Source organism: Manis pentadactyla, chromosome 3 (assembly GCF_030020395.1).
Source record: "Manis pentadactyla isolate mManPen7 chromosome 3, mManPen7.hap1, whole genome shotgun sequence".
Taxonomy (NCBI): domain Eukaryota; kingdom Metazoa; phylum Chordata; class Mammalia; order Pholidota; family Manidae; genus Manis; species Manis pentadactyla.
The window spans coordinates 208,394,933-208,419,367 of NC_080021.1; the positions used below are offsets into that span (position 1 = coordinate 208,394,933).

At 49.7% G+C, this 24,435-nt stretch overlaps 1 protein-coding gene across 3 annotated transcripts in view; it reads left to right on the forward strand.

Moving 5' to 3' along the window:
* Positions 1-23,027, forward strand: part of GSN (gelsolin) — a 53,431-nt gene extending 30,404 nt beyond the window's left edge. For all 3 annotated transcript variants that reach the window (XM_036915468.2, XM_036915469.2, XM_036915471.2), the window contains 14 exons: positions 4,082-4,243; positions 5,813-5,962; positions 7,079-7,168; positions 9,793-9,925; positions 11,372-11,460; positions 11,642-11,857; positions 13,647-13,780; positions 15,867-15,957; positions 17,809-17,979; positions 18,578-18,752; positions 19,796-19,920; positions 20,171-20,248; positions 22,006-22,066; positions 22,656-23,027. In XM_036915468.2, the coding sequence (XP_036771363.1) occupies positions 4,082-4,243; positions 5,813-5,962; positions 7,079-7,168; positions 9,793-9,925; positions 11,372-11,460; positions 11,642-11,857; positions 13,647-13,780; positions 15,867-15,957; positions 17,809-17,979; positions 18,578-18,752; positions 19,796-19,920; positions 20,171-20,248; positions 22,006-22,066; positions 22,656-22,825 (1,845 nt within the window). In that variant the 3' untranslated portion in view covers positions 22,826-23,027. The remainder of the gene's footprint in view (positions 1-4,081; positions 4,244-5,812; positions 5,963-7,078; positions 7,169-9,792; positions 9,926-11,371; positions 11,461-11,641; positions 11,858-13,646; positions 13,781-15,866; positions 15,958-17,808; positions 17,980-18,577; positions 18,753-19,795; positions 19,921-20,170; positions 20,249-22,005; positions 22,067-22,655) is intronic.
* Positions 23,028-24,435: the final 1,408 nt, after the last annotated feature.

Genomic DNA, 24,435 nt, shown 5'->3' on the forward strand with positions numbered 1-24,435 from the left:
CTTATTTTAAGGGAGGGAGGGGAAATTGAGGCACATGGAGGCTAAACAACTGGCTCAGGGTCACACAGCAAATCAGTCCCTGAGCCGGGTCTGGAACCCAGATCTGACGGCTAGCATTCTTTCTACTGCACCAGCCTGCTCCCTGTGAGCAGGGCTCTTGGAGAGGGATCAAGCCCCGTCTGTGTTGCTGATGTGCTTAGAGAAGTCATTGTCCCTCTCTGGGCCTCAGGGTACTCTGTGTCAAGAGGGTGGTGACCCTGTCTGTCCAGGTGAAGCAAAGGGTTTTGGATGATGGGAAAGCGCCAGTGAGGCTCCGATAGCAAAGGGCAGGGTGTGTCCTGGGAACAGGGCCTTGCCAGGCTGGGTGGAGTTGGGCTGGAGTCCCTGGAGCCTGCCCAGCAGTCCCCGTCTGCTAGTTTACCTGTGCCGCAGCTCTTCCTGCTGAGCTCTGCCTTGATCCCGCAGCCCCTTCAGCAGCCTTGGTACGTCGAAGAAGGAGAGATGAGAAGGTTGGGAGTGAGGCTCCTGAGCTGGAGAAGGACTAAGCCTTTTCGCAGCTCCTGGAGCAGCAAGTGGAAGAGCACTTGACTGGGAGTCAGACAGTGAGTGAGGATGAAGTCCCCAGTCTACCCCCTCTAAATGCTGTGAGGCTTTGGTCCTGTCACAGGTGTCTGGGTGTGTGCCTCACACTCCCCGTTTGTCATTCATACAGCAAACATTTATTGAGGCCCTGACAAGAGTGCCTGCCTATTGTTGCTGCTGTATGGACAGCAGCCACCTAACTTTTCAAAAAACATGTTAAGCCACTTACACAGCAGGGAAATGATGGAGCCGGGATTCAAACCCTGCTGTGCAGGGCCTAGCCCAGAGCTGGTTCACAGTGGACATTTCAAGACTCCCTGGTGTCTGGTCTTAGCTCAGATAAGGGCCTAGGAGTCTACATGTTTAGTAAACCTTCCCCAGCTCCAGTGATTTTTCCAGTGTGTTCTTGGGCCATACTCTGAAGTATGTTCCAGGGGTAGAGGTGGGGCACCCCACCCAGGACCGGATTTGGGACTTAATCCTGAAAGGGTCTGGCTCCTGGTGGACATGTGAGGTCCAAGGCCAGTCCTGTGTTCTACCTTCTGCAAGTCCTCCAGCCGCCCCCACACTTGGCAGGCCTAGCCCAAGGTTCTTGGCCTGGTGCCCTCATCAATTATAGATCCCCAAGGAGCAGAGCTTGTTATGCAAGACTTGTTCCTGTGAAAGCCTTCTCCTCAGAGCCAGTTCTGTCCTCAGGGTGTGAGAAGGGGCAGGGAGGGGACAGGAGCCACTAGAAAGGATCGTCATAGGGCCTTGCCCCATCTTGGTCAGCAACCCCCAAATCCTTAAAAGTCACTGCCCTTTCCAGAATCCACTGATCTCTCTTCCTCCACTTCCTCCTCAATTCTCAGAACCCTAGAGACCCCTCGAGGCTGGGTTGTCTGAAACCCTTTGCTCAAACTGAACTGGGCAAAGAACGCATTGGGAAACCCACAGAATCACCTGAACCCTCCCGGTCCTCCCTTCCATTTCTTAGATAAGGAACTCTGAGTTTAGAGAGTGGAGGGGACCAGTTCAAATCAATAACTTTTTGTTTTATAAACAGTTTAACATTTTTTAAAAAATGCAAAATTTTATAGCTTTTTAAAATTTCTTGACTACAATGGTAGTACAAGTTTATTGTAAAATTTCAAACATTATATAAATACGGATTTTAGAAAGTACCCTATGATTCTACTCCTGGATATCTACCCCAAAAATGGCAGATAATTTTTCTTTCATATATATGAACATATTGAACTACCTGTGTATATGATCTATCTATCTATCTATCTATCTATCTATCTATCTATCTATCTATCTATCATCATTTTAACTTGGAAAGTGGCTTTTAAAACAATTTATCCTATTGACTTTTGTTCAAATAATTTGATGCCAGTCTCTGTCCATCTAATGATTAGATTATTGAAAGCAATAATCAATCTAAAGATTATTGTAAAAATTTTAAAAATTCCTGCTTGTAAATCCACTAGTGTCTTCCAAGAATGTGATTTTATTTTTTCATTAACTAATCTTTCCAAGTCTAGTTTCCTAGCTTGGTAAGATTAGAGGAGCTAACTAATCAGGAAATGCATGTCCACAATCATTAGAAATCAAACATTCTTTTATGAGTTCATATATAAAGAATTTATCAGAACTGAGATTGATGATATAAAACAACCCCTTTCCTTTTAAAAAGAAGTCTATTTTTTAATAACAAATAAAAGGCATGCGTGAACAAGTAAAATGTTTTGGAGATGTATTAAAAAAAAGGTCTTTCTGTTCCCCCATCTCCTCATTGTGTCTCTGAGGAATCCGTGGAAACGGTCGGTGAGACCTTCCAGCACCTTTTGGAAAAGCCTTGCATACCCACTCTCTCGTTATCTCCAACTGAGGTCCTGTGTCAGGGCTGCCCACAGACACTCAGGAGCTCCTGGGCTGGCAGACTTGGACGAGGCTAGATCCTGGGAGGGGTGAATGTTGTGGTAAAACAGCACTGGAGCCCATTAGCTGGGGCCACGGGCACGCAGCTTAATCTCTGTACACCTCAGTTTCCCTGCCTGGAAGGTGGGATAATGAGAGTCCCTACCTGGGGGGCTTTGAGGGGACTACATTTCATGTCTCTGTGGTCATTACCAGGTGAGCTCAGGGCATTGCATCTTCATCCCCAGGTGCCCTTCCTCACCTGCTCCCCATTGAGAGGGCCCTTGAAGCAGGGCTGAAGGAAGGGCTCTGTGAGCACCTTGGCAGAGGCCTTCTGAGCCCAAGGGGATGCTCTTGAAAGGCCTCATGCTGATACCAAGAAGGGACACTAGGGAGCACTCTACTCACAGCAGGAAACATTTCTACTCGAAGTACTTTGCTCTGAACAGTATTAGAGGAAGAATATGGGCCTTATAGATTAATTCACATCTGGCTTTGAATCCTAGCTCCATCATTTACTAGTTGTGAGATCTTAAGCAAGTCCTTTCATCTCTGGGCTCCACTTTCCTCATCTGTAAGATGGGAAAAATGGCACTTCCCTCATAGATGACATGTGAAATGCTCAGCACCACAGGCCTGGTCAGCTTGCATACACTTCTGCATCGCTCAGCATAGCCATAATAGGAGCCCAATTTAAACTCGCTACCTTTGTCCCCTGGCTTAACTTTCTGCCAAGGCAAGGGTAGTTTTGATTGCTGCAGGGAAACCTTCCTGAAAACCTCTTTCCTGGGACTTGGTGACAACAGCAGATGGTGGCAGAACAGGGGATTGTGCCTCCATTTCAGAAAGGAAAAGCCTGAGACTCAGAGAGGGGAGGAGACTTACCCAAAGTAACCTAGCACAGTGGCTGGGCTGGGACTTGAACCTGAGATCAGTGCGCCTATCCACAGCTCTCTCTAAAAGTCACAGCTGGTTGAGACTTGCTGCAGTTGTGCAGGCGAAGAGAGGAGGGATGGTGGGGGCTGGAGCCATCTTCCTCGAGAGCCTTGAAGGATGGGAAAGCCTTGGATTAGCACTTCTCAAGTGGGTTTGCAGATCACATCCTGCAGGATATGGTGGAGAAAAGCAGTTCTTGATTCAATAAGGTGAGGAAATGCTGTGCAGAACTAAAGGCCATTCAGAGAACTGTTTACCAGAGGACTTTCCGAGCCTTTACTGTGCTGATGTGCGTTGTGTAACAGTCAGGGGGCAAGTAAGGAGGACTTCTGGTGATTATTTGATCATGGAACCAGATCATGTAAGGCATGTGCAGAGACTATCTGAGGGGAAAAGAGTTCCTTAGAACATCCCTCAGGAAATGCTAGTTTTGAGAAAGGAATGTTTGCAGCTTTTTGATCCAGGCAAGTGGCCCAGGGGTCTTTGTTAGTGGAGTATGAATTCAAAGGGGTGGCAGCGAGGTGCATTGGGTAGAGAGAATCTGCTGGCAGGCCACTGGCCCTCAGGCCAGAATTTCCTTAACTCACCCCTATCCCTTTCCTTGATACCTGCTTCCCTGGAGCTGCTCCCCTGCACTGACACTGTCTCCTCGACCCAACAGAAAGGAGGTGTGGCATCAGGCTTTCGGCACGTGGTGCCCAATGAGGTGGTGGTGCAGAGACTATTCCAGGTCAAAGGGCGCCGTGTGGTCCGTGCCACTGAGGTGCCTGTGTCCTGGGAGAGCTTCAACAACGGCGACTGTTTCATCCTGGACCTGGGCAACGTGAGTCCTGCCCTGCCCTTTCCCAGGGGTCACTGAGATGCTCCTGGCCTGGCCAGGCCAGGCCTAGCTCTGGGGAGGTGGATGCACCCATGTGAAGACAGGCGATATACAGGCAGGACAAGCCACAGGGACAGTAGCCCCTGCACACACATGTGTCCCATGCATGAGTCAGATACATCTGCAAAGACTCAAGTACAGATGTGTCCAGAATGCATAGGTGCCCACACATGTAGACTCAAGCCTGTCACACACATGCACAAGACCTCATGCACAGTGTACTTGGACTTTGCTTGGTGTATACATTCCCTGGCACCTTGTGTTCATATGCACATCTTTTTACATCCAGTCACTCACTTATAAATATGTAGCAGGTGTGTGCAAAAACTGTAGGCTCTTGCCTACCAGGCATGGACTTGTGTATGCTGAGTGTCTACACATGTGGACCTTGATGTGTTGTTCAAGGACCACATATGTGTGTGTCACATGTGTTGCACATGCCCACTTGTGTGTGGCAGTGTGCATGGGATGCACTATCCTAAGTGCACCTTGTATGATGTTTTGCACACATTCCTCCATGTACACTCATACCTGCAAACGGACGTGGCCAGACATTCCACTGCAATGTCATACATACATGTGGCATAATGTCCATGCAAATAGAGCCACACACTTACTTAGTGCGAGCTTCTTATTAAAGTGTAATAGGTATGCAGAAGAGTGTGTGAATCCTGAGTGTACAGCTTATGGATTTCACAAAGTGCACACACCCATGTAACCAACAACTGGATCAAGAAACAGAACATCACCAGCTGCCGGAAAGCCCCTCCTGTCTTCCCAGTCCCTTCATCCCCAGGGGTAACTGTTATCCTGAACATTCTCAACAGCATGGAGTGATTCTGGCTGTTTCTGAACTTTATGTTTATGGAATCATTCTTTTTTATATCTGACTTTCTTTTGTTCACCATTCTCTTTCTGACATCCATCCATATTATTAAATTTACATATAGACTGTTCATTCTCCTTGCTCTGTAAGATTTGATTGGGTGGACACGCCATAATTTATTTAGCTTTTCTATAGTAGATTAGTTGATGGGCACTTGGGGTAGTTTCTGGCTTGGGGCTATTCCAAGTGGTGCTACTCTGAATATTTTTGCACAGGTCTTGTGGTGGACACATGAAGGCACTTCTCTTGGGTGTATTCCTAAAGAGGGATTTCTGGATCATAGGAGAGTGATATACTAAGTGTTGGTGGCTACAACCAAATGGTTTTCTGAAGTGGTTGCACCAATTTCCACTCCCACTAAGTGGGGCAAGGTTTTTACACACATTCTATGTGTAGTTGAAAAAGCACATATTCAAAGTTCTGTCCTCACGTAACCTGGTGCGCGCGTGGATCACACCTGTTCTGCTTGAATGTGTGCATGTGCATGATCCATTGGCCCTCACCTGGGCAAGCAGAGAACATGATGAGCTTACACATACCCCACAGGCTCCTCCTTGGCCAGTGCCATTGGGCCGGGATTATAGGAAGTTTGGGGCACTGCCTTGCATGGGGTCCCTGTTTTACAGAACATCTACCAATGGTGTGGCTCCAACAGCAACCGATTTGAGAGGCTGAAGGCTACACAGGTGTCCAAGGGCATCCGGGACAATGAGCGGAGCGGCCGGGCCCAAGTGTCCGTGACTGAGGAGGGTGCCGAGCCTGAGGCGATGCTCCAGGTACCTGTGGTCACATCCCAGGGGTGCACAGTGGGGCTGAGTATGGGGACAGGATGCTCATTTCCTTCCTCCATCCATTAGGCAATTTTGAGGTGAATCTGTTTTCCATCCAGCTGGAACTCTTCAGGAAGTGGGGAAGAGCAGCTTCCTTGGCAGCTCCCAGACTCCCCTGGGAGGTGGGGCTGGAATCCCAGGGTCTGGGCACGCTGGGGTTGTGAGCCACACCCGCCAGCTGGGAGGGCTGGGTCCTCCAAGGAGCTGAGGAGGAGGGTCATGGCCACTTCTGAGGGCAAGCCTGATGCTGGAGCCAGACCAGAAAGAGACGAATGCCCCAAATCTGCCTTTTCTCTTCTGACCATTCCTGGTAGTTTATAGCCCGTTTAGTCAACTGCATGATGGCATTAACAGCCATTGTGCTTTGAGGACACATCAATAGAGGCAAAGTTCACTGGTGAAAAGGAGGCCATGGGCTCCATTCCATGCACTTGGCTCCTGCTTCTCCAGACGTTGAGTTCTGGTTTTAAAGGAGAACAGAAGGTGATTATTATGAGGAGGGGCCTGGACACCAACCATGACTTGAGACGGGCAGTATCAGGGGCTGTTGAGGCTGGAGGTAACCCAGAATGGAGGAGTGGAAATAGGCTCTGAAGTCATAGGGATCCGGGTTCAAATTCTAAAGTACCCACCTCATAGCTGTGTGGAAAAGTTGCTTCATCTGGACTTCAGTTTCCTCTTCTGTAAAATGAAACTGATAATCTCTGCCCCCTAGCAGGATGCGAGGATTAAGTGAGATCTGTCAAAGGCATGTGCTGGAAGGTGTTCAGTAGTCATATTTATCATTCCCAGAAGGCCAAGGAGGAAATGGCAGAGTAAATATCCGAAGGACTGCCCCGGAGGCAGAGGTGTTCCTGTGGAGCTCCTGGGGACAGGCGACCGGGAGGGAAGGACTTGACAGGCAGATCTGGGGGCACGTGATGAAGTGCAGGATGTCTCTGGCGGGGGTCCCGCCCTAAGCGGAGGGTCTGTGGGTGCCTGGGTGTGGCCTCTGCCTTCTTGGGGAAGGAGCTCTGTTGGGAGCGCACAGCCACGCCTCTTCCACCTCTGCACCTCCTGCAGGTGCTGGGCCCCAAGCCGGCTCTGCCCTCAGGTACCGAGGACACGGTCAAGGAGGATGCTGCCAACCGCAAGCTGGCCAAGCTCTACAAGGTAAGCCTCAGCTGCTCTGTCCCCTGGGTGTGGGGTCAGGACAGGGAGGCAGGAGACCTGATCTTCCGGAGCCCCACTGCCATGAGACCTTGAGCAAAGCAGGTCCCGGGCATAGGCTCCACTTCCATACATGTCCACCAGACACCCTTCTGTTGCCTCTTTGCACCAAGATTAAGGGGCAACTGCAGACACATCTGGGTGATGTTCATCCGTGGGGTCTTGGGCAAGCACATGGCCTCTTTCTGGGTCTCAGATTCCTAGTCTGTAAAGTGGGGAGAAGGGCAGTAAGGTCAACTGCAGGATTTCTAGGAGTCCACTGAGAAAACAGATGGAAGTTTTTTAGGAAAATAACTTGGAAAAAAGTACAGAAATGGGTGTGTGTGTTTTTTTTGGGTGGGGGTTATGCTTAATTATCGGCCTCCTCCCCGTCTCCGACTTGCAGATAAAGGAGGCGACACGATGAGATATCGAAGACCTGAGTAGGCCAGCCAGGGGACTCAGGGCGTACCAGCTCAAGAGTGGTGCTGAGAGGGCACCTCTCGTATTTATTAACCACACAAATACATCCGAGGACGGTTGGTGATCTCATGCATACAACCGTTGGCTCATTGTGATCTCAGTGCACAACTCCCTCCGCAACGTTCCCCAGCACAACACAATAGGGGAGATAACTATGTTGTGGGAACTGGCCTTGGTTAAGACACAGCGTTCTTTTAAGGCACACACCACATTCCTCATCACTGATTAATGGAGAAGAACAGTTGAATCATGATAATTTGAGCCCACACTTAATGACTTTATTTATAATTTCTTCTGATTCTTAAAACTGAATTGAGGCTATTTAAGCTAAGGAACTCTGGGCCTGTGGCTGAACTCTGGAAGAAAGCCCTGCCTAGCCCGTGCCACTCACATTGTGCCATAGGCTCATTTATGGTAAAGAAGCAGCAAAATGGGGTACAGATTCTCATCCTCTGTAAAGGCAAACCACATTCTAGATTTTCATTCTGATTATAAAGTAATACCTGTTCGTTGTAAAAAAAATAGTAACAGTACTCAATAATGTAAAAAGAAAATAAAAGTCAAGCAATTTCACTCCTTTAAGATAACCAGTACTATTTTGAAAATGTTTTAATTACAAAAATAACAACGCTTAATTTTTAAAAAGTCAGCCTCTCCTGCACCCTTTTGAAAGGTCACCATAGTTGCACAGCTACCATTTGATGAAAGGACATCCAGATGACATCTTTCTGTGTCTAATTACGTATTTTCCATCTCTATTTGATATAATTTGGATCCACACTATTGTGCTTTTCTGTGTCCTTATTTTTTCCATTCAACATGGTTGGTCAGGAATGTCTTTTGGTAGTAGACATCTACGTGGCCTTTTATCACAAATACATAGTATTCTGTTTAATGAATGTGAGAATTCCAGCAGACCTCTAACTGATGGACATTAGGATGTATCCACCTTTTCTGATTGCAAACAGTCCCTTTTTGTGCATTTGTATTAAGTGTGGCATAAGACCAAATTCCCAGACATGGATTGCTGGGTCAAAGGATGAATAAAGAGGCAGTGATTGGAGTCTGACTGCCTAGGTTCGAATCCTCGGTCTGGTTCTCTCTAGCTGTGCAAGTTACTTAATGTCTCTGTGTCTTGATTTCCTCTGGAATAAAATGGGGATAGCCAGAGAACTATCATAGGGGTGTTGCAAGGATTAAAAGAGTTCTATAATTATGTAAGTTATTATAGTAGGTAAATGATATAAGTGGCTTAGAACAGGGCCTGGCATAGTAATTACTCAATAAGTGTAGAGCATGTTAGAGTTCTGATACTACTAAACTGCACTCAGGAAGGGCTCCCAAATTACCCTCACCGGGAGTTTGAAAGTGCTTATTTACCCGGAGTCTTGTCAATGCTGGGTATTGTCAATCTTTTGAATTTTGACTAGTATGGCACACTTTTAAAAAATTCGATGAACTTTTTATTTTGGAATAATTTTTAGGTTTACAGAAAAATTGCAAAGATAGTATTGAGGGTTCCCATACACCCTCATCCAGCTTTTCCTTAACATCTTAACCAAGTATATTTGTCAAAAGTAAGAAATTAACATTTGTTCAATACCGTTAATAAAATTATAGATTTTATTCGTATTTCCCCAATTTTTTATTCCATATTCCAATTCTGGGTCTGATGCATTTAGAACTTTTAATTTCTTTGTTTCTTCTTCTTTCCTTCCTTTATTCCTTTCCTTCTTTCCTTCCTTTCTTTTCTTCTTTCTGTCTTTCTTTCTTTTCACTGATGATATTGAATATTTTCCCAGCCAGCCATACAATTCTTCTCCACTGACCCCCACATTCTGTGTTTTATTCCTCCTTCCCTCTCTGCATGCAGTTTCCATGACATTTGTGTGTAGTCACAGATGTGGTTGTGACGAAGCAGAAAAGGAAAAAGAAACCTGAATGTGCCTCAGAGCTTGAGGGCACAGGTCCAGGTGTTCTGCAGTGTCGTTTGGGGTGGGGGCTGGTTGTGGACCAAACCGTGTGTTGGCTCCAGGGCACCCTCTGGCCAGGGTAAGGTGGTGGAACTCACTCTCGTTCTGGGCTCACTGTCCCTTGTCCCTCAGGTCTCCAATGGTGCGGGCACCATGTCAGTGTCCCTTGTGGCTGATGAGAACCCCTTTGCCCAGGGGGCCTTGAGGTCAGAGGACTGCTTCATCCTGGACCACGGTGGAAATGGGAAAATCTTTGTCTGGAAAGGTACGGGGGGCAGGGAGGGTTCTAACCAGCTTCCAGGACCTTGGGTGAGAGTTCCCACAGCCTTGCAGGAACTCAGCTTGTGAGGAAGGTAGAGTGTGTGTTCCAGCACCCTGGGAACAAATCAGGAGTCTTGTGCTGAAGCCCTGGCTTTGCAGTTGACTTGCTGTGTGATCTTGGGTACTTTACTTACCCTCTCTGGGCCTCAGATTTCCTATTTGGGCAAAAACCAGTGTTTCCCAAGTGTTTTTTTTTGAATGAGCACTATGTACACATAGTACAAAAATTTAAAGGTGCAAAAGGACAGATATGAAAGGTAAGTGCCCCTTCAGCCTTGGCCTTCCAGCCACCAGTTTTCTTCCGTAGAGGTAGCCGTTGGTAACAGTGTCCTATGTTTGCAGAGTCATTCCATGCATTTACAAATATATAAATACATATTTTAAAAGTCCCTTAGAGCTAGGTGTTTCCAATTTTTCCCAAGTGTGTTTTAACATCACTTCTCTGTGAGGTTAATTGGCATCATGTAAAAAATAAGTAAAGAATAAAAGAATAATTTTGTGATCACATAAGTTTATGAGCAAACACTGGGTCAAATAATGTTAACAGATCTGTTTGCTTCAGGACTTTTAAAAGCCTTTAACTTGTATATTGGGGCTTTCGTGAAAGTGATCTGGATTCTGTTTGGGTAACACTATGCTAAGGATCCACGGAACCTGGTGTGGGAGGCTCTTGGAAAACATCAGGCCGGATGTTTCTGGGAGGACATGAGATGCTCTGGGAGGACCCCTGAGCATCCTCTTTGCCCTAAGGTTGGTCCAGAGAAGAGGCCTGAGGGGGGAGGGAGGTAGTGGAGGCACAGAGGATGGCGGAGAGCCGGGGAGCGCGCTTGCGGTTGTCACTCTCGCTACCATCTGGGCCCCTCGGCCCTGGCGACAAGTAGGCTGGCTCTGAGGCCTGGCCTGGTACAGGGACCCTCGCAGCATCCCTGCAGGCTTCAGACTGGAGTAGGAGGAGCCCCCTACTGAGGACACATGGCCTGGGGGGAAGAGGGGGCCCAGTGGGGTGTGTAGGCTTCAGAGTCTGCATCTCTGCTCTCCTACTTGCTGAGGAGCCTTGGCCATGACCCTAGTTTCCTTTTATACAAATGGAGACAAGATAATAATGATGTTTATCACATAGTGTCATTGTGTAGGTGAAGTGAAATGATCTCTTTATAGTTCTGAGCACAAAGTACTTGCTCAGTGAATGGACCACAGTGGTTGCTCTCATCAGCCAGGAGCCCCCTATGGGCCCCCAGGGGCTTTAGGAGTGGTCAGTTGGGGGGCTCTGGCCTTGGCTGTCCACAGTCTTAAGAGGAGTAGGGAGGGAGGTTTGGCGCCTCTGTTCCTGGACCAGCCGACAGGAGGGCATGGCCTTGGCCCCCACCCCTCACCCTCTGTCTGCCCGCAGGCAAGCAGGCCAACACGGAGGAGAGGAAGGCTGCCCTCAAAACGGCCTCTGACTTCATCTCCAAGATGAACTACCCCAGGCAGACCCAGGTAGGGTTTGGAGCCAGTAGGACAGTGAGGAGGGGTCCAAGCTGGTGGCAAAGGGCTGGGGTGGGGAGGGTGTCCCACCCTCAGTGTGGACTGAGGACCCCTTGAGGCCCCCTGCTGGGGGGCCGTGTTGCCAGGGTGACTTGAACCCAGCCACATCCTGCTCTTGCTCCTCCCCTTCCAGGTCTCTGTCCTTCCTGAGGGTGGCGAGACCCCACTGTTCAAGCAGTTCTTCAAGAACTGGCGGGACCCAGACCAGACAGACGGCCTGGGCCTGGCCTACCTCTCCAGCCACATCGCCAATGTGCAGAGGGTGCCCTTCGATGCCGCCACCCTGCACACCTCCACTGCCATGGCCGCCCAGCACAGCATGGATGATGATGGCACAGGCCAGAAACAGGTACCTAGGGGGCAGAGTAGGTGTGCCCAGGCCCTCCCCAACTGCCTCCCAGGCACCTCTGGCCTCCTGCTTCCTGACGATGTTTCTCTATGAGGTTTTGACCACAGTTTTGGTGGGTGGGATTCTTTGGTCTTACTTGATTTTTACAACTAACATACCCTAAGCACCTACTGTTTGCCAGGCCCTGTGTCTCAGACCCTACCTTGCCAGCAAGGAGTGCCTGGTCTGGGAGGTGAGCTGAGCTCAGACCTATGTGGTCCATGGAAGGTGAGAGGCAAGCACAGGGGTTATGGAACAGGAAGGGCAATAGAGGCAGGCTGGTTGGGCAGTTTCTTTAGGATGGGGACCCTTCGGTTGGGCCTCAGAGGATGAGTAGGACTTCACTGCCAGAGAGGAAGAGTGGTGGGCATTCCAGGCAGGGAGTCATCCCAGGAGCCTGGGGCTGATGGCATCCTGAAGAAGGGCCTTGAATGCTGTGTCCAAGGATGTGGACTTGATCCTATTACCGTGGGTGCCAGTGAGGGTTTTTTCTTTTTCTTTCTTTAAAAGCAGAAATGTGACAGGGCCAGTTCTGTGCTTTTGAAACTCACAGTGGAAATGGATTAGAGGCAGGAAAATGAAGGTGGAGACCCCATGAGGAGACTGTTATAATAGTTTAGGAGAAAGATGACCTTGAGACCAGGAAGGTCACAGTGAAGATGAAAGGTAGGGGGTGAGGATCAGAAATGTTTATGGGGTAGAAACCGCTTAGGGCAAACATTGACTGCATGCTACTTGATACAAATACCGAAGGAATTAATTTTTATTTGTTACTGTTTTTGTCATTGGTATCATTTCTATTCATTCATTTATTTATTACTTCAGTGAGAGGGAAGGATTCAGGGAGATGTTTGGGGTAGGGAAGTGTGGAAAGAGCTCTGGAGCCTGTCTGTGTGACCTTTGGGAATTGCTTAACCTCTTTGAGCCTCACTTTCCTCACCTGTAAAGTGGGGTTTAATCCCACTCCATCACCTTCTGGAGTTTCAAGTTCCAGAGATTCTGGGCTTCTGTATCCTGGGATTTGGAGGGCTCAGTATCTCTGCAGCACCAACAGGTGGCGCCACAGGGCCCCGTGACCGCTTGGAAAATACAGTCACCCGAGCTTTACAAAAAGATCTGCCAGCAGGGGTCATTCTGAGGTCACTTGGTGATGGCCCTGCTTCTGGAGGTGATCTATGAAAACCAGACAATTCAGTAAGACACAGATAATGATAATATTAGTAACAACAACAGTACTAATTCTAACAATAAGAGCTGCCACCTCCACAGCTGCTGCCCCGTGCTGGGCATTGTGCTGGATTTTCATGCATAAACTCGATCCTCATAGCAAGCGTCTTTTATTATTCCCATTTTTCAGGTGAGGAAGTGGAGGCTCACAGAGTTTAAGCAAGTGTCCAAGGTTGCACAGCTCTAACAGGCGGGAGCCTGGTTTGGACTGGGTCATGTGCTGATTTGTGCCCTTAGCATGCCCTCTGTTACAAGCACATTCTCAGTACCCCCATGCAGTTCCAGTCCTGTGCTCCTCTCTCTGAGGAGAAGGTATGGGGTGGAGTGGGGTTATGATAGAAGGATCCGGGCAGGAGACCTGGGTTTGAATCCTAGCAACTCGGTGATTTGGGGCAATTAAGAAATTCAGTCTGAGCCCTAAGTAGAATCACCTAGAAAAAGTTTGTCTCGTCGGGTAACCTGGACCCATCACACTGCCCTTTCCCAGCTGGCCTGAGTTCTGAACGCTGCTTTGCTCCAACAGATCTGGAGAATCGAAGGCTCCAATAAAGTGCCCGTGGACCCCACCACATATGGGCAGTTCTACGGTGGCGACAGCTACATCATTCTGTACAACTACCGTCATGGCGGCCGTCAGGGACAGATCATCTACAACTGGTGAGGGTGTGGGGCCCTGTGCTGTGGGGCGGAGCAGCTGGCCTGGGCATGGCAACAGGGGTTAGGCCATGAGCAGGGCTGAGGGAACCTGAGGGTGTGTGGACCTGAGGTGGGCCAGCCCTCTGCTGGGAGAGGCTATTATCCACAGGGCAGTACCACTTGTTGTATTTCTCAAAACTTTAAACTATTATGAATACACTACATGTCCATTGTAGGAGATGTGAGTAAGGAGAAACAAAAAACAGAGAACCTCTCCCACAATTTCATGCTAAGTACTGCATGCACAGGTATTGATCTTCCCCCCGTATTTTCTAATTAAAAATAATTTTTAATTCTTTAAAGATAGATACCGCATTCACAGAATTCAAAAACCAGAACAGAATGAAAAAGTGTCTATTGAGAAATCTCGTTCCCACCCTGTTCTTCTCTACCCCATTCTTCAACCCCACCCCGCCATTGGTAACCGCTTGCATTAGTTTCTTGTATATGCTCTAGTAATTCTTTATGCAAATACAAACAACTCTGACTCTGTCTTCCTAGCTCTCTTCCTTCCTTACACAAAGGGTAGCATACTATGTAAATGTCCTGCACTTTGCTTTTTATCACTTAATACTTCCTGGAGATCAAGCTCTATCAGTACACAGCTTCCTTACTCTTTCTTTAGAGCTGCGTAACATTCCGTTGTGTGGCTGTACTATAGTTTATTTAATACATTTCCTGATAATGCCTACTTGGATCAATTCCAGTCTTTTGCTATTATAAGCACTGCTGTGACTGGTAACCTTAAGCAAACACAGTTTCCCTAGATGTGTTTGTAGCATTTTCTGTTCCCACTGGCAACAAGTGAGGGTGTTTGTTTCCCCACAGCCCCACCTATGAACTGTGTTATCAAACTTTTGGATGTGTGTCAACCTTCTAGTTTATAAAATGGCATCCCAGTATATTTTTCATTTGTATTTCTCTTGCTGTGCAATCTCAGGTTTTTTGATGATTGACTGTTGGATTTCTTATTTTTTAAACTTTTTATTTTGGTACATTTAGATTTGCTGAAAGTTGTGAACATGGTACAGGTAGTTCTCATATACCCATCACACAGCTTCCTGTGTTTACATCTTCCCTAACCATAGTACAATAATCAAAACAAGGAAATTAGTCGATAGAATACAATCTACCAATCTGTAGACTTTACTTGAATTTCACCAGTTTTCCCACTAAGCGTCTTTTTCCTGGTCTAGGATCTTACCCCAGGTCCCACACAGCATTGAGTCGTCACGTCTCGGCAGTCGCGTGTCATGGTCCTGCCTCTGATCTGTGACACTTGCTCGGGCTTTGCCTTCACAACCTTGTTACTTTGGAAGAGTACTGGTCAGTTGTTTTGTAGAATGCCTCTTGATTTGACAACTTCAGACTTTAAAAAGCAGCTTAAAAAAAACAAATGGTTAACTAGGTAATACACACACAGTACAAAATTCACAAGAAGGTTATTTTTGAAAAAATTAGCTCCCTCAGCACATTGATTTGTCAGATTTTGGCTGCTTATACAGATAACACATGTTGGTGATGGGAAATCAGACAGTATAGGAAGAGGTGGTGTAGAAAGTCAACCGTCTCAATGTACCCTCTCAGGGCAGTCTCCACTGGCCTTTGGTGCACATGCTCACAGACTTCTCTGTGCGTGGCCACGTGAGGCTGAGTGACTGTTCCTGTAAATGGGCTCATGGTGCACTTGCTGCTCCCTGACTTGCCTCTCTACCCTGAGAAGGGTGCTAGCCAGCTTTCTGCATCTCACATTCCAGTCTGAGAGCCTTCTCTGGTGGCTGCCCAGCGTGGGATGAGCCAGCGGATCCCTCTGGGTACATTTAGGATAAGGAGGTCTGTTGGTTGGGCTCAGATTTCCGTAAGAAGATGAGACACTGAGCTGGGAGTGTGGCATGTTGGCTTGGCGCCTGCTTCTGCTCTTGAGAGAATCCTTCTTCTCTGTCTCAGTTTCATTACCTGTAATCTGGAGGTCTGCGGGCTTCTCAGACCCGAAGGAGAGACTCAGCTCTGTGCAAACCTCAGTGCTGAGTATCACTTCTTCTTCCAGGCAGGGCGCCCAGTCTACCCAGGATGAGGTCGCCGCGTCTGCCATCCTGACGGCCCAGCTGGATGAGGAGCTGGGAGGTACCCCTGTTCAGGTGAGCCCAGCCGCCCCTCTGTGCCACTCCCCTGGCCTTGTTCACTCACCTGTCTGACTGTCTGTCCATCCATCCATCCATCCAACAGACACTTATTCTCAGGGCTCCCGTGTGCCTGACACTGCGTCTGCAGCCTTGAACACCCAAATCCTGTCTCTGCCCCAATGCCGTTTACAGTCTGGGGGGGCGAAAGATGTTCAGCAGGCATGTAGGCAAATGGCTGTAATAATCACACACTGAGCAAAAATGATGCGATGCCAGGCAGAGAGCAGCAGGAGAGGCAGCAGAGTGAAGCAGTTCAGAGGATGGACATGGAGTCTGCCTGCTTGGGTTTGAGTCCTGTCTTCACCTCTGGGCAACCTCGGACAAGTCGCTTAGCCTCTCTTTGCCGCTGTGTTCTCAGACTGGGATAATCACAGTACCTGTGTCACAGGATTGCTGTAAGGATAAAGAGTTAGCATTTGGAAAGCCTTTAGAGCCCTGCTGGGCCCAGCATATACCCCTTATACATGTGTTTTAAGTATGAAGACGTATAGATCCCAGGTAGTATCTAATTGGATTGGCATGGCCCGTCCCCCAACAAAGGACTTTTCAGCTGGGACCTAGTGAATGAATAGGAGTTTTCCAGGCACATTTCAGGCAGAGGGAAGAGTATATGCAAAGACCCTGAAGTGGGAGAGGGGCATTGCGTATTAGAGCAATGGGGAAAGTACCATGATAGGAGTCTGGAGAGGTGCTTGGAGGGGCCAGACCACCCAAAAGCCATGGTGAGGATGGTGACCTTGATCCTGAGAACAAAGAAATGTTGCTAAATGGTTAAATGCAATGTGAAGGGATGTATGGACTTCAAGGGTTGCCTAGGCTGTGAAGTGGGGTCCTGGAGGGCAGGCAGCAGAGTCAGGGTGGGGAAATGTGGGTGAAGGAGACGGAATCCTCCTTTCCCTGTCGTGCCCTTAGAATGGGCAGGGCTTTAGGTTCAGACATGGGCTTGGTGCCATGAGGTTTGACAGGACATGAGGTCCTCTAGGTGCCAGGCACCAAGTGGGATGATTACTGTCTTGGCTCACTTAATCCCAACAATAGCCCTGGGAGTGGCCTTGGCCCATTTATCAGAAGAAGAGCCTGAGAGGCTGAATCAGGTGTCTGAATTCTCACTGCCAGGTTGGAGCTGGGAGCTGAGCTTTAACCAGCAGTAGTGGGTCATGCTGGGAAGTGATCACGATACCCCCAACACACACATGAGATAGTCTTTTACATTTAGCTAGACGGGGCCACTGCTGAGATCTGAACTGAGGTGGGCACGCAGGGCAGGAACCGAGGTGATACATCTTAATGTAGACCTCCTTGCCCCCTCCCTCCCACCACCAAGCCCCTGCCTGCAGCCTGTATCTGGGGTGCACTGGCTGTGCAGGAGGGGTCCTCACAGATCTGGAAGGCTCTCTTCTCACCACTGTGCTGGCTTTCATGCCCAGGGCTGACGTCACCATCCTGGAAGAATGTCTGTGAAAATCCATGTGCTTCCATATACGGGAATATTCGCAAACGTGGGCTCTCTTGGTTCTTGGACTAGACTCAGGGTCAGCGAGGCAGGTCCTCATGGGAGGAGCGGGGAGGAGAGAGCAGCAGAGGCAGTGCCCGGGGGACCTCAGGCGATAGTGCTGTCTCCAGCCTTCCTGTGCCCAGCCCCTATGTGCTGTAGGGTCACACTCCACACCGCACGCAGACACGATGGCCTTGTGTGCGGGTGAGCCCGGGCCATGCTGGCCGGAGAGGGGTGGGAGCCTGGTGCCACACAGGAGGACTGATGCCCCCTGCCCCCTTTCCTGACCTGCTCTCCTGTCTCCCGGCCAGAGCCGTGTGGTCCAAGGCAAGGAGCCCGCCCACCTCATGAGCCTGTTTGGCGGGAAGCCCATGATCATCTACAAGGGCGGCACCTCCCGTGAGCGGGGGCAGACGGCTCCTGCCGGGACTCGCCTCTTCCAGGTCCGGGCCAGCAGCTCCGGAGCCACCAGAGCCGTGGAGGTAATGCCCTGGCCCTGGCCCCCTGGAGGGGTTAGCCTCTGGATGCAGATCTCCCGACGAAGGATTGGGTGGAGTTGGGTGAGGAGTTAAGCAGCAGCTTGTTGTACCTGCCTGCCCTGGCAGCAGGATTGTGTCTCTTAAATGTCCCCTTGTCTCAAGGATGCCCAGTGCCCCTTGCACACCTTCCATCATGGGCAGCTCATTACTCACAGGTAGTCTATTCTTCATAGTCTGGATGCCGTGCCTGATTGCAGCCCAGGTGGCCACTCTCCCTGTCATGGTGGACAGTACAGACCTGAACATGATCCTACAGGATGGTCTGAGCAGCCTAGAGGAGAATTGGACCTCCTTTGTTATGGGCACTCAGCCTCTGCTAACACAGCCCAGAATTCTAGAATTGCCTTGGCTAGCCCCAGGGCATTAGTGCCTCCTGGGAGTCCACTGAGCCTCTCACTGTTCAGTGTGCGCCCTCAGCTCTGATGGGGGGCACTCCTCCCTGTCCCCACGGAAGAGCCGGTCTTGCTGCAGGGTCTTCTGGGCTGTGGGGAAGGGGCTGAGAACTTTTCGTCTTGTTTCTGACTGAGCACTGCTCTCCCAGATCATCCCCAAGGCTGGTGCACTGAACTCCAATGATGCTTTTGTCCTGAAAACCCCCACGGCCGCCTACTTGTGGGTGGGTGCGGGAGCCAGCGAGGTGGAGAAGACAGGGGCCCAGGAGCTACTCAGGGTGCTGCGGGCCCAACCTGTGCAGGTGGCGGAAGGCAGCGAGCCAGGTAGGGGCTGGGGGCGGGACCCTGCTGTCCTCTGGGGACTGCAGCTGTTCGGTTTCCTCCCTCCTTCTGCTTGCGGGGCTCTATATCCTCGCCCCTCCTCAGTGCCTAGTAAATGAAAGAAAAGCTGGTTGGATTAAATGAGGGCTAAGGTCAGTGAGGAGGAGGCCTCCAAAGTTAGAGAAAGGAGAGCTCAGCGTGGGCTGGGCTGCTGGCGGAGGCGGTCACTTGCTAGGAAGCCTTGAAATCAGAGGACAGAGAGCAGCCTCCCAGGAGCAGCCGTGTCTGCTCATCCTAGACTCTCGTGGACAGAAATGCCGCAAGCCAGCCCTGTTTCCAGAACACACGTCAGGAACTTCCTGACCTGGCTTCCGAATGGCAGCCCTCCGTCCCTGCAGCCATTCCCTCCTGCCCGACGCTGGGTAGAGATGAGCAAGAGGGGCCCGGTCTAGAGCAGCGGTCTGCCGGGACTTCAGAGACGGCGATGTGTTCGCTGTCCGCCAGGGGCCAGTTTGGTGGCCCCTGGTCACATGGGGCTGAGGAGCGCTTGAAATGTGACTAGTGGGAATTAATGAGAAGGAGGAGCTGAATGTTTAATTGTATTTAGTTTTAATGAATTTCAATGGCCACATGTGGACAGAGCACATATAGAGGAAAGAATCTGGGGACTGGAGTCAGATAAGATTTGTGTCCTGACTTTATGCTTACCAGCTGTGTGATGTTGGGTGAGTTACTTAACCTCTCTGAACCTCTATCACCTCATTTGTTGAGCAGGGATCATTATCCCCATCCTGTCGTGCTGTCGTCAGTCTTAAGCCAGAAGTAGTCCTGGCTGTGTGTCTGCTGCCAAGTCTGCCCTCTCTGGGCCTCGTTTCATCACCTTTGAATTCCCTCTGGCCTTTTCCCTCTTTGCCCCCTGGGATTTTAAGATGGAGGGTGGGGCTTGAGAGCAGTTGGTTGTGTGGGGCTGGGTTTGTCTGGGGTCTGGTGAGAAGTGCTGTGGGCTGGTGGTGTCAGTTGGCAGCTGGTGTGGCCTCCCCTCACAGACAGCTTCTGGGAGGCCCTGGGAGGCAAGGCCGCCTACCGCACGTCCCCGCGGCTGAAGGACAAGAAGATGGACGCCCACCCTCCTCGCCTCTTTGCCTGCTCCAACAAGATCGGACGTTTTGTGGTGAGGCCCTGCAGAGGTTGCTACCTCTGCCTACCCCTTGGGAGGCGGTGCTGCAACTACCAGGGTGCTGGGCAGCCAGGCGGGGAGAAGCAGTTCTGAAGGCACAGAGCACAGGAAGGATCCCCCTGCTGGTTGGGGTCTGAGACTCCCCTGGGGGCAGAGGAGGGGGGCAAATAGAGTAAGCCTACCCAGGGGAAGGAAGCCGGCTGGGGGTGGTGCGCTTTCATGAGCCTCTTCTCTTCCTTCCCAGATCGAAGAGGTTCCTGGGGAGCTCATGCAGGAAGACCTGGCCACTGATGACGTCATGCTCCTGGACACCTGGGACCAGGTGGGTGAAGGCCAGAAGGTGAAGGCTCTCTGGGCCTGAGGGAGTAGAAGGAGCCAGACTTCCAGCTCTAAGATCACTTGCCAGAAGGACTTAAAAGAGCCAGTGTTGCTGGGGAAGTCCCTGGTTTGCTGCAAGCCTCTTCCCCTTTCTGAGCCTCCATTTCCTCATCTGCAAAGTGGGAGTGATGGCACCTACCTTGCATAACCACCCAAGGTGAGATGTAGATAAAAACCCCGACAAATCACGAAGCCCCAGATAAATGCACATCAGGTGACCAGCATTCTCTCCCAGGCCTCAAGGAAGTGTGAACTCTTGAAGTTGGTAAAGAATGTTGAACTTAGCAGCATATCATATGCAGGCACAAACTGTCCAGTGGTACCTGGAGGTTTCAAAGTGCATCTCCTGTTTTAGAGGGCTCCGGGCTCTGCTTCATCTCCTAGGGAAGGCTATTGTGTAGGACTTGGCAGGGCAAAGTGCCATTCACTCAGTCAACCATTGTTAACTGAGCCACCTGCCTTGTGCCAGATACTGTTCTAGATGCTGGGGATAGAGCAGTAAATAGGTACACGTGTCCCTGCCCTCACAGGGCTTACATGCTCAGGGGGCACGGCAGTCAATAACCCTTCCTATCAAGTTGGCGACAGTGTTATAAGTGGCAGCCATGTAGGCAGAAGACTCCCCTCTACCCACAGGGTTGCTCCTTGGGACCCTCAGTTGGAAAATCAGTACCAAAACGTTTGCAGCCTAAGCCATTCATTTCTTGTCATTGATTGCTCCACTGGTCACTTAATCTGTCCATCTGTTTGTTCATTCACTCAGCCAACATTTATTAAGCACCACTGTCTTCCATGCAAAGTGCTAGACTGCTGGGAATCCTGTGATGAGCAAAATAGACATAATACCTACTATGGAGGGCCCTCCAGTTTAGTAGGGAACACATTTGTAAATAAGTTAAGAGAAATAAAGTCTGGTATTTTATTGTCTCATACCATTTTGCCAGTGACAGGTGCTTTAAAAAATATTTTAGATATGCAAGAGTATAGATAACACATAAAAACCCACTAAATAGATTTTTTTGTGTAACAAAACTTGTATTAAAGCTCAAAATGGTGGTAATGGTGGTGAGTTGTTTCGGTTCCAGGCCTTACACCAACATAGGCCCAGACACAGGAGGTCTGGCACCAACAGACTCTCAGTGAATATTTGTTGGGTGACCAACCAGTGAGCGTATGTGGGGCCACTCATTTGTTGTACAAAGAAATGCCTGTGCAGGGGTCGCTCATGGACTTCTGGAGAGGAATCTCAAACTCGCTGCCTGATGGCACTCGGCTGGCAGCTTTAATGAGTGGAGCCACCTGGGTGGGGAGACTGGCGTCGTGGAGCCCGAGGCAAACTGGAACAGCTCATCCCAGGTGCAGCTCGCTGCTGCTCAGCTTCGCCCACATGAGGGTGAAGGCACACCACTGCCACATCCTTCAAGTTTTCAAGAGAACGTGGCTCTCTAGATTTTAATAGAATCAGCTTGGAGCTAAATTTCTCTAAAAGACCTTGCAGACCGATCTGGGGTGGTGGGTGGGCAAGCAAAGCATGCAGGTAGGTCACCGGTTGGCAACCTTTCTTCCCAGTCCTTCCAGTCGTAGTCTGTGGGCTCTGCCAGCTGAGGGCTTTGTCCCGTCCAGCTCCTGGGACCTCCCGCTCTTCCTCCAGCAGTGAGTTTGGTCAGCATCCCTCATTCGCTTTTCACATCTCACCTCCAGGTCTTTGTCTGGGTTGGAAAGGATTCCCAAGAAGAGGAAAAGACGGAAGCCCTGACCTCTGGTGAGGACCAAGTGTGCCTGTGGGTCTCCATGTGGTGCGGTGGGAACAGCTTCCTGCGCGGGTCTGGGAGTTCGTGACGGGGCTGGGGTCTTCCTCCTCCGTGCGTAGCCCCCGTCGTGAGCCTGGCTGGGTCGGTGGAAGAGCAGGTCGGTTCCTTCAGGAGTTCAGGTCATGCCAGGGAAGGGAAGGAACGGATAGAAGCTGCCTTGGGCTTCCAAGATGCCCAAGACTGAGCTTGTCAAGGTCGAGATGTCAGAAAGCAGATCCCTGAGAGCCGAGTAGATCTGATTTGGGAGCTGGGAACCCAAAAGCTGGCTTTTAAGTATCTCCCTATAGTGGACATCAAGAGCACAAAATGTTACGACCTTTATGAAGTAAGAGATTAAATTGTGGCTCTGTCCCTTCCTGTGTTCCTGGGTGGGGTGGGACAGGAGTCAAGCGTCCTCTGCCTTTGAGTGATAGTGGCATCCAGTGTGGGTACTGGGCATTAGAGACGGGGGGACCAACTCCTGCCCTGAACCACCCTCTCCCTGCTGAGGGAGGTTCTAAGGACTCCTGGGGTTTCCTTTCCCCGCATGTGTGTCTACAGCTAAGCGGTATATCGAGACGGATCCAGCTAATCGAGATAGGAGGACGCCCATCACTGTGGTGAAGCAAGGGTTTGAACCTCCCTCCTTTGTGGGCTGGTTCCTCGGCTGGGATGACAACTACTGGTCTGTGGACCCCTTGGACAGGGCCATGGCTGAGCTGGCTGCCTAAGGAAGGGCAGGCCCCACCCCGTTCCTGGTCAGTGCCTTTTATAACTGTCATCCTTCAAAGAGACCTTCCTTACAGTGAACAGGGCCACTCTGGTGTGTGTATGTTTTTACAGTAGCCAAAAACAGCCCTGTAGAAATTCAGGGTCTTTGCAAAATTGTCTCAAGTATCTGGAAATTGAATTCAATAAAATCTGTTTGAAGTGTGTTAGCCTGCTGAGGTGCAGTATGTCCTACTAGTTATTCTGAGAGTGCCCAGGGAAGGGCCTCGCATGTGCCTGTGAACCAGGGGGTGAGCTCCATTCACCCTGTGTGTTAATCCTGCTCCTTCAAGAAGCAGAGGCCAAGATGAGATGAAATGTGTGGAGGTTCTCCTGAGGGAACCGCCTGTGTAACGGAAATCAGGAGGGGACGCTGGAGAGCCATCAGACCAAGATGCAAATCCTACCCCATGAAGGAGAGGTAGGGAGAAGGTTGGGTGGAAGCCATCCTACATGGCTGTGCAATCCAGGGAGGTTCTGCAAAGCTTTGGGGGAGTCCTTAATCCAAAGTAAAAAAAAAAAATTTTTTTTAAATGGTCGGTTCCATTTTTGTTTTTTATTATTTATATTATATATACATAACAAAATTTCTCATTTTTGACCACTCCTAAGTGTACAATTCAGTGACATTAAATACATTTATAATGTATAGCTGTCGCCACCATCTACACCCAAACCTTTCTCATAATTCCCAAGATCAATGCTGTGCCCAGTAAACAGTAACTCTTTGTTTTTTCCCTCCCCTTTGCCCCTGGTAACTGTTATTCTACTTTCCGTCTCTGAATTTGCCCATTCTAGGTGACTCATGTAAGTGGAATCAAACAGTATTTGTCCTTTTGTGTCTGGCTTATTTCACTTAACAGTATTTCCAAGATTATACACTTTGTAGCATATACCAAAATTTCTTTTTGTGGCTGAATAATATTCCATTGTGTGTACATACTACATTTATCCATTCATCCATTAGTGGACACTCAGATCATTTTCACCTTTTGGCTATTGTGAATAATGCTGCTCCGAACATTGATGTACAAGTACGTGTTCATTTCAAAGTGTCCTTGAGCTAAAGTCGAATCAGCCTACGAAGCTGTCGTGCCCCCCAGGAGCGGGTACGGTGTATCTTATCTCCCCACTACACTCAGTAGTCAGGAGGTGTGGCCCTGCAGCACTTGTGGGATGGAATTCAAAGCCAGCAGCTGGGGCCTTTGGTCGATTATGATCCTGTAAGTCTGACAAGATGCATTTTTATAGCTGCCACATACTGTGCCATCTGCCCGGAACCGCCCTGCTTCCCCTGGTTCCTGCTAGTCACTGTGCTGCCCCAGAGCAGTTTGGAGAAGTAACTGCCGCTGCAGCTGCCATCACAAGAGGTGCCTGTGGGTGCTCGGCTTTGGGAGAGGGACTTCCTCTGTGTCCCACCCACTTGGTCCCCTGGGCCCTGAGTCTCTGCTCATGCACAGGGTGTCAGAGTCTTTCAGATACTCCATGAACTTCTGCCTCTAAACCTTTTCTCCATGGAGGTTCCACACCAGTCCAAGGAACTGCTGTGGGACAGATCCCATTCCCTCCCCTC